The sequence below is a fragment of the Marmota flaviventris genome, chromosome 5, assembly GCF_047511675.1.
Source record: "Marmota flaviventris isolate mMarFla1 chromosome 5, mMarFla1.hap1, whole genome shotgun sequence".
Classification (NCBI taxonomy): domain Eukaryota; kingdom Metazoa; phylum Chordata; class Mammalia; order Rodentia; family Sciuridae; genus Marmota; species Marmota flaviventris.
In genome coordinates, this window is record NC_092502.1 from 104,301,354 (window position 1) to 104,311,613 (window position 10,260).

The following is a 10,260-nucleotide window of genomic DNA, read 5'->3' on the forward strand; positions in this document are numbered from 1 at the left end:
ACTGAATAAGAGTAGTGAGAGTAGGCATCCTTACATTGTTTCCAATTTTGCATTGTCTTTACCATTAAATATGTTAGCTGTACATTTCTTATACATAGTATTTATCTAGTTGAGGAAGTTCCCTTCTATTCCTAGTTTGCTGAGTATTTTTGCCATGAATGAGTGTTGAATTTTTTCAACTTTTTTTTCCTGTGTCATTCAGTAAGATCATTTGAGATTTCTTCTTGGACCTGTTGATATTGCAGATAATATGGGTTGATTTTCAAATATTGAAACAGTCTTGAGTATCTGGAATTAATTCCAATTGATCATGATATATGATTCTTTTTATATGTAACTGAATTCACTTTGCTAATATTTTCTTGAGGATTTTCACATCTAAGTTTATGAGAGATATTGGTATTTGGTTTGAGTCTTTGGGAGGTTTATGTTTTGTTTGTTTGTACTATCTTTAGTGTGGGGATTAGGTTAAAACTGGTCTCAAATGAGTTGAAAAGTGCTTCCTCCTCTTCTGTCTTGTTGAAGAATTTGTGTATGTTGGTATTAAGCCTTTAAGTGTTTTTTTTTTTTTTTTAAAGAGAGAGTGAGAGACAGAGAGATAGTGAGAGAGAATTTTTTTTTTTTAATATTTATTTTTTAGTTTTCGGCGGGCACAGCATCTTTGTTTGTATGTGGTGCTGAGGATCGAACCCCGGCCGCACGCATGCCAGGCGAGCGCGCTACCGCTTGAGCCACATCCCCAGCCCCAAGCCTTTAAGTGTTTGATAGAATTATCTAATGAAACAGTCTGGGCCTGGAAAGTACTTTTAAATTACATCTCTACTTTCTTTAATGATCACAGGACTATTTAGGTTATTTGGTTGAGTTAAAGTGGTTTATAGTTTTTGAGGAATGGATCCATTGCTTCTAAGTTGTTTATGAGCATTATGAAGAAGATTATAATTATTTGTGGTATTTCTTTATTCTCCTTTTAGTGGTTGCAGGATCTATAGTGATATCTTCTGTTTTGGTACTGGTTTTGTTAACTAGTGCCTGCTAGACTTATCTTTGTTTTGCTAGAGACACATTAATTTAAAAAACAAAAAAAGGTGTTGTGTTGAGTTTTTTTCTGTTGTTTTCCTGTTTCTGATTTTATTGATTTGGCTCTTATTGTTATTATTTAATTACTTCTATTTTATGTTTATTTTGCTCTTCTATTTTTGTGTTTCTGAAATAAGAACATAGAAATAAAAAGTCTCAAATTAAGTCTCCTAATGTAAACATTTAGTACTAAAATTTCCCTTTCAGCTCCAATTTAGTGGTATCTCAAAACAATTTGACTTTTCATTTGATATTTCTGTGTCTTTTAAAAATATATATTTGTGTTTCCTTTGTGACTTTTTTGTTGGCCTGTGGGTTGTTTAGAAGTACATTGCTTAATTTCTAAGCAAAGATTTTCCTTCCTTCTGTTTACTGATTTCTAATTCCACTCCATTGTAGTTGGAGAACGTACTGATTTCAGATTTTTAAAATTTGTTGGGATTTTGGGGTTTTGTTTCTTTGTTTATTATTTGTTATTGTTTGACCCAAGATATAGTCCATTGCAGTAAATGTTTCATAGGCACTTAAAAGTATTTGTATTCTTTCTTAGGTGGAGAATTGTATTCTTCTGAGGTAGTGTTCTATAAATGTCCATTACAGCTTGTTGGTTGACGGTATTATCCAGTTCTTCCAAATCTTTTTTATTTTTTGTCTAGTATTTTGATCAGTTGCTGAAAGTGGGGTATTGATTCCCCAAATGTATATGTGGATTTGTCTATTTCTCCTTTTAGTTCTATCAGATTTTATTTTATATATTTTTAAGCTCTGTTGTTTAGTGCATATACATTCAGGATCACTATATTTTTTGATGAATCATTATTTTATTATAATGTAACATCCCTCTTTGTCTCTGTAATAATTTTGCTCTGAAACCTACTTTACACAATGTTATTATACTACTCTGCTTTTCTTAGTGTTTGTTTGAAATATATCTTTTCCTATTTTGAAATTTTCTGTTAGAAGTGAGTTTGAAGTTTGATGTTTCCAGTGACTTTCTTATAGATAGCATAAGTTCCAGTCAGTAAATCTCTATCTTTAAACTGGTATATTTATACTATTTACGTATAAAGTAATTATTGATATATTAGAAATTAAGGGTCCAAATAATTTTTGACTAATGGGATTTTTATAATTGTAACCATTCAGCAATAACCTCAAACACAAGTCAAATGAACACAATATCATTTTACTACATGTAAAAGACAAGACTTAACCATTGTTATAATAATCTGTGGATGACTCTAGAACTCAGTCAGATAAACTAATGTGGTTACCATTTTTTCCAGGAGAAGCTGATATCCAATATTGGAGTGCCTATAGTTTTTCTGTTTGTTTGTTTATTTGTTTAGGAAAGGATGAATAAATTTATTTGAACACTTTAAGTGGGGATATTTGCAATTCATATAACTAATGAAAGGCTAATTTCCAAAGAATTTATATGCATCAGTAAGAAAAAAAATAGAAAGATGGGTCATGAATGTCAATAGGAACATTATAATAAAATAAATGAAAATGAACAGTAATCATATAAAAAGGTACTCAACTTCATTCCCCACCAAAGAAACATTCCAAATGCTGCAGTGCATACTACACACAAGGGCATTCTCATATTTTACCATGTATCAGCCTTAAAGTCAGGCAGCTGACACTGAGCCATTACTACCATGGAATCCTCAGTGCCACTGAAAATTTCAAGTTGCCCTTACATCATCCTTTATAGCCACAGCATCAATCCAGATCATGTGCTGCAAGAGTATCTATAGATTTTTTTATAGCTATAGGTATAGCCAGCACCCGGTAAATGTTATGAAATATTAAAAAAGCTAGAAACCTTATCCCAATTAGGCAGTAGCCAAAGAGCTTGATGTTGGTCATATTATTTCACAGAACTCTTTATTTTGAAAAAAATGAAAGTCCTTCAATAAGAACATTTTCTTTCTGATTTATGTACATTTAACCATAAAGGAAAGTGACTGGAATTTTGGTTCAACAGTTTGTTTATTGTTGTAACCTAACCACCCCAACTTCCATTTTATTTGAATAATTACCTTAAAAATTCTTATCTTTTTTAAAAAAAAAATAGTTATCAGTGGAACTGTAGCCTGTTGTATCCCCCTAAATTCCCTTTTCCTCCCAATCTGGGCTAAGATCCTGAGTTTACCTCAGACAGCATTAGAATAAACTAATAGTTTATTCAGATATTTTAAAGATAATTGCTACCTACCAAGGTAAACACTTTGAAAAATAATATTTCTTTGGTCAAATTCAGTGTTTTAGGGGGTGTCTTCTCTGGATAATACCTCATATACTATTTTTTTTAATTATTTTTGATAAAATGTAGGCCCAACTTTCTGTCATGACAGCTTAGGAACCAACTTCCTCAACTAAACTCATAAAGTACAAGAAGTGAAATCAAGAATCAATAAATGGGATGGTATCAAACTAAAAAGTTTCTTCACAGAAAGGAAACAGTCAAGAATATGAACAGAGAGAGCCTATGGAATGGGAGACAGTCTTTACCACCTGCACCTCAGATACAGCATTAATCTCCAGGTTAATACAAAGAACTCAAAAAACTTAACGCCAAATATATAAATAACCCAATCAATAAATGGGCAAAGGTACTGAACAGACACTTCACAGAAGAAAAAATACGAATGATCAAAAAAGTATATGAAAAAGTGTTCAACATCTTTAGCAATTAGAATCTCAGTGTAGTTTTAATTTGCATTTCTCTATCTCCACTCCAGTCAGAATGGTAATTATCAAGTAACAATAAATGTTGGCGAAGATGTGGGGAAAAGGTACACTCATACATTGCTGGTGGGACTGCAAATTCATGCAACCATTATGGAAAGCAGTATGGAGATTCCTTAGAAAACTTGGGATGGAACCAGCATTTGACCCAGTTATCCCACTCCTCAGTACATACCCAAAGGACTTAAAAATCAGCATACTATAATGATGCAACCACATCAGTATTTATAGTATCTCAATTCACAATAGCTAAGCTGTGTAACCAACCTATGTGCCCTTCAACAGATGGATGGATAAAGAAAATATGGTGTATATATACCCAATGGAATATTACTCAGCCAAAAAAATAATGACTTTATGACTTTTGAGAGTAAATGGATAGATCTGAAGACTATCATGTTAAGTAAAATAAGCCAGTCCCCCAAAACCTGGCTGAATGTACTAATGTTAGTAATATTATTTGTGGATACTAACACATACTAACACATAATAAGGAGCGGAGAGTGGGGGTAAGAATAGAAGTTTATTGGAGTAGACAAAGGGGAATGAAAGGAAGGGAGCAGGGAAGGGAATAGGAAAGACAGTACACTGAATCAGACATAACTTTCCTATGTTTGTATATGAATACACCACCAGTGAAACACACATCATGTACAACCACAAGAATGGGATTCTAATTAGAATAAGTTATAATTATGTATGTATAATATGTCAAAATACACTCTGCTCTTATGTATATCTTAAAAGAACAAATAAAAAATTATTTCTGATAGTTTTAACCCATTACCACAAGGGAAAGTATAATAATTTTTGACTTTGATGGAGATGTGATCACAATATCCAAATTATAGTTATTGCTATTTTTTGGCTTTCTTTAGCTTGGTCTTCTTGATGCAGTGTCATATGTTCATTTTCATTGTTATGTTCCTATACTGAATTAGAGAACAGAGACCTTCTCTTTTTCATCTTTGTTTTCCCTGTATTGTCATCTTGCATGAATATGATCATCCTTTGGTTTCGTCAAGGGGTTGATTCTAGGACCCTCCTGTGGATACCAAAATTCATGGATGCTTAAGTCCTTTGTTCATAATGTCCTAATATTTTGCATAAAATCTGTGCACATTCTCATGTATACTATGCACATTACTTATAATACCTAATAAATGTAAATGCTATGTTAGTAGTTGTTATATTGTACTGTGTAGGGAGTAATGACAAAAAGTCTATATATTCAGTACAGATGCAGTTAAAAATGTTTCCTACCCACTCTTGATTGAATCTGCAGATGGTGGTACCTGTTGATATACAGAGAACTTTTGTATATCATCAGAGAAAATGTATGTTCAAACTGAATGTATTGAATGCATTTGGATGGAATATAGGACACTGAACTTAGGCCTTGCTTAAGCCAGAATCCTCTTTTGATAGACTAATTGAAGATTCACTATAATAATAAATGGAATAATAATGGATATAAATTATTTTGGATAACATTGCCTAAAGTGCATTTCAGTAACATTAAAGCTTTCACAAAAATTTAATGAGTATATATTTTAACTTATCATGGATTTGACCTAATTCTTTGTGTTAATTCCTATGAGGTATTCTGAAGGCATTTCATAGAAAAAGAAATATGAAATGTTCCTGCCACTGACTTTTCTTATTCAAACTAATCAGATATGCAAAAATAACTTAGTGATTAGAAATGTCTAGGTATAGCATGATTAGCTCTGAAAGTAAAGTCATGATCCTGTTTGAAATTTTCAACCTATGCTTTATTAATAAAAGAGTTAAAAATTCAGCAATAAGATTCTACCTAAAAAAAATAGAATGGGTGGGGAATGTCCTTGTATATTATAATTCTGTTTTTTATTTACAGTATGAGCTATTAGGGAATGAATGAAGGTACTGGAATTAATTAATTTCTATTAAAATTCAGTATTATTACCATGAGATTATATCTTTCCTTTTTATTTTATATGAGCTAGATTATAACTCAGTAAAAGTTTAGATTTTTAACCCATGTCTGTATTTAACCAAACACTAATTTTGGGGAATAAATGTTAAATTAATATCTATGTCTCTTTTGGGACATAGATATTAATTTAACATTAATAGTCTAGGGAAATAAAGCTTCCTACTATGTTTTTTGAAACATTTTATTTTAGGCCCAACATTTGACATTAACTTAATTATTGGGTTTCCCTGTCATTGATTTGATTTTTTTCCTTTGTAATTTAATATGTTATAGTCCAGTTTTGAATGATGAATTTTAAGCCCAAAAATATCCTCTGGAATAAATATTCCTGTGTTTAATTCTGTAGTGTTTTTCGTCAGGGGGAATAGGCAAGTTCAGATTCAGAGGGGTGCCACACTGGTAATTTGGCTCAAACTGCATGGGGAGAATAATCTTTCTACTAAAATGAAGCACAAGGATAAGTAATAACTTTTTATGCATGATAAGCATCAAAAATATGAACCTGCTGGTCTTTGCTTTTCATTTTTCTTTACCTCTGTCTTTCAGTGAGAACCTCCTGCAGGGTGCACACGATGTGATCAATAACTCAATAACTTTTTTCATGCAGTAATTATCTCCATGTGATATTATCTGAACACTGTTTTTCTTTATTACTCAAAAGATGCAGGAGATATTTATATAACCAGCTGATCCCATTTTGGATAAAGGTGCTTTGTGACAGCAGGGGAAATAGTTTATTTTAAATAGCCTTTTAAAATAAATGTTCTATGAAAAGCATTTCCAGTTAATTTTCACTTACCATGAGAAAGTGATTACAAAAAACAACAACAACAACAACAAAAAACACCCTACATTTAGTATAAGTTCTAAAACTTGTGGATTTTATAGTATGGTAATCTAACTTCTAATAATTTAATTAAAACATTGAGCCATTTAACATAAACATAATTTTTCTGATTCTTCTAAATCATTAGATATTTATTGAGGTATAAGCTAAACACACATAAATTCTCATTATAGGCAGAGATCCTTCAAGAGTCGCGGATGATGATCCCAGATTGCCAACGCAGGTTAGAAGCTGCATATACCGATCTTCAGCAGATTTTAGTAAGTAAAGATCTTTGTCTTGTATTTAAAAAAATTTTCAATCCAATACATATCCAAAATTTTAAATACTTAACACTGAGAGCTAGGTGAAGACATTTTTATTCACCTACCCTTTACTAAAATAATTAGTTGACCTTAAATTGTTTTTGAGTTATGACTCCAATAAAAGTAGTTTTCTAGCATGTTTATTCTACTTAAACTTAATTAAATAATTGCATTTGATAGCAGGTATTCATCAGATTAATATTGTCCAACAATATCTTGAATTGGTTTTCATGCAGAAAACCATTTTGGGGGCATATTAAGGATGTGTTGACCAGTTCGTTTTTTTCTTTTTGTGGTAGTATGGATTCACCTCAGGGGTACTCTACCACTGAGCTCCATCCCCAGCCCTTTTAATTTAATTTTTATTTTATTTATTTATATTTTTTGAGAAAGGATCATATATATATATACATATATATATATGTGTATATATATATATAGAGAGAGAGAGAGAGAGAGAGAAAAAGAGAGAGAGAGAGAGAGAGAGAGAGAGAGTGTGTGTGTGTGTGTGTGTGTGTGTGTGTGTGTGTGTGTTTTGGGTGGATACAATGTCTTTATTTTATTTTTATGTGATGCTGAAGATCAAACCCAGTGCCTCATGCATGCTAGGCAAGCGCTCTACTACAGAGCCACAACTCCAGCCCTTGAGAAAGGATCTTGCTAAGTTGCTGAGGGTCTCACTAAGTTATTGAGACTATCCTCAAACTTTGGATCCTCCTGCCTCAGCATCCCAAGTCAGTGGAATTTTGGGTGTGTGCCACCATTGCCTGGCCTGTTTCAAATTTGGAAAGATCCGATGTTTCAAGTGAATCTGGGCCCTTATTTAAGGGATCTGGAATTCCTTCAGATTCAAACCTGAAATCAATTAGAGAAAAAAATAAATAAATTTGAAGGTGGGTAACACTGTTATATTATTAGTATAAATACTTTGTGATACAGTGGCTAATTCAGTTTATAAGTGATTCTAACTATAAGTAAAAGTTATTTCTTAATAGAGATAAAAACATAATACTATATACAAGCCATTGTTGTTGCTGTTTGATGATTGATGAATTCTGTTATTTCCTTTACTAGTTTTATGTTCGTATTTCTTGAACTAATGACTTTTTTCCTGATTCATAGTTTTACCCTTATATGACAAAAATAAGGCTTTTTCAGTATGATTTGAAAGAGAATGAAATTTGCCCAAAAAATTAGGACTAACTCTATAGAAAAACAAAAAAGAAAAAAGTTTACATTTCACAGTAGTTTGGGCACAAAACTCCATATTTATCTATAAAACCTTTTTAAAGGCAGGATAATTCTTACCAGAAAAGAATCTGTAATTTTAGAATAGAACACAGAGAAAGCAGGAAATGATTAGTGTTAAAATACTACGTAAAAAACACCATTTGTATTCCTAACCATTAAATGCTGTAGCTGAGAAAATAATATAAAATTTTCTTAGAAAAAAAAAATGTCTTTGGATAATGTATTTATATCTGAGGATATGTTCAACAGTATCTCTAGCCTGTGCAAGCTTATATTTACTGACAGAGAATATAAACATATTTAAGGTATAATGTACAAGTTTAAGAAATTCTTATCTCTAAGCTAAGCAGATTCTCGCTCATTTACTTTAAATTTTTATATTAAATATATATTTTATTGCCTCTTTTCTATAATAACCAAAAATCTCCATCTTTTATTGACCTGACATGAATTGTTGACCATAGTTTCATTTTAAAATAAAAAAAAATTTCCAATGTATAATTCAGACAATATTGCTTCATTTGTCTATTATCATTATAATATATCAGTAAAAATGTCCTATATGTTAGTATCTTGGAAAAACTCAATCTTTAAATATGAAAAGATGAAAGATGTATTTTGTTTCCTTTAGTGTGAGATATGTAATCTTCATTAACAAGTAATTACTTTTCTAATTCAAATGTTGTATTTAACTCTGATGTGACACCAGTAGCTGTCTTTACTATTGGGAGTAGTTGGAGAATTATTTTGGCCTGAATGTTATCATATTTGTAGCACATTAAAAAGCCCTCCTTTTTGGCTTTTAATCCATTTTTAATAAGAATCTCTTTTGCACAATGATGTAATGACAAAATGAGAGTAAAATTTTTCTGAGTTTTTATTTAATTATGATAGTTTTTTATGATAACTGTATTATTAAATGAGACTAGGTCAGGCACAGTGGCACATGCCTGTAAGGCTCATGTTGAGTGCCCCTGAGTTCAATCCCTGGTACCCCCACCAAATAAATAAAATTAAATTAAAATAAATGAGAATATATTATATGAGAATTTATAGTGGAACAACATCAAGCTTTTATTTCTTTTTCCTTGTTATAAAAAGAACAGAACTGTGGTATATTTAGAAGAGGATTGGTATCATTTTTCTTTAATTTTTACGCTTTTTATGAAGGGTGTGGAATATTTGAATAAATAACAAAGTAATGATTTTGAGAGGAATAAGCCTAATTTTTTACTGTATTTCATTTCAGGAAACTGAAAAAGACTTGGAAGAAGCTGAGGAATATAAAGAAGCACGTTTAGTACTGGATTCAGTAAAGTTAGAAGCCTGAAACTTTTCTGTACAGGGTATTCTTACTTTAAATCCTAGGGTCCATTCTGCAATTCATTATTTTTGACCACTGCTGTGTTCAAGAAGTATGAGAATGTGATTCTTTTATTAAGTTGCATACATTTTTATTTGCATATTTTAATGTGTCAAATAAATGAGTCCATCTTATAAAATTGTTTTATTTCGTACTTTCCAAAATTAACTTTTTGTCATTAAATCAAAAATTCTTGATAGATAATTAAAATTTGTGAGTTTCCATCTGAAGTTTAAATATTTGGCTTCATAAGCATAGATTGAGTTATAAATAGGATACTGTGATTTTAGATAAAAATCCAAATTTTAAGCAATTTTGAATAGACCACAATTCCCTAATAAGAAAAGAAGAATTATCTGTGGATAGGGCCTCATATACTTATTCCTTCACCATGAAAGTGTAACATTTCCACTACTCTAATTTGAGAAAATTTAAAAATTTTTATATCTTTATGAATAATGAGGAATTATATTTTAAAGGAATATAATAACTGTTAAGACTGATGTGCTGGAAAGTGCTTAAATACTCTTCAAAAGGGAGGGGAACCTCTGATTTGTGACTTGCTGATTTCTGCATTGTAAATACTACTACTATGATTGATTTCAAGATACTGACATGACCTCTCTGAACAGAGGTGGCAGGATACAAGCCAACTGCAACATTTGCTGGCTTTAGCCAA

General features: G+C 31.2%; 1 protein-coding gene across 1 annotated transcript in view; it reads left to right on the forward strand.

The window, feature by feature from the left end:
* The window catches only part of Tbca (tubulin folding cofactor A), a 66,456-nt gene extending 56,736 nt beyond the window's left edge, over positions 1-9,720 (forward strand). The window contains exons 3-4 of the mRNA XM_027927735.2: positions 6,836-6,922; positions 9,468-9,720. Of these exons, the coding sequence (XP_027783536.1) occupies positions 6,836-6,922; positions 9,468-9,548 (168 nt within the window). The 3' untranslated portion in view covers positions 9,549-9,720. The remainder of the gene's footprint in view (positions 1-6,835; positions 6,923-9,467) is intronic.
* Positions 9,721-10,260: the final 540 nt, after the last annotated feature.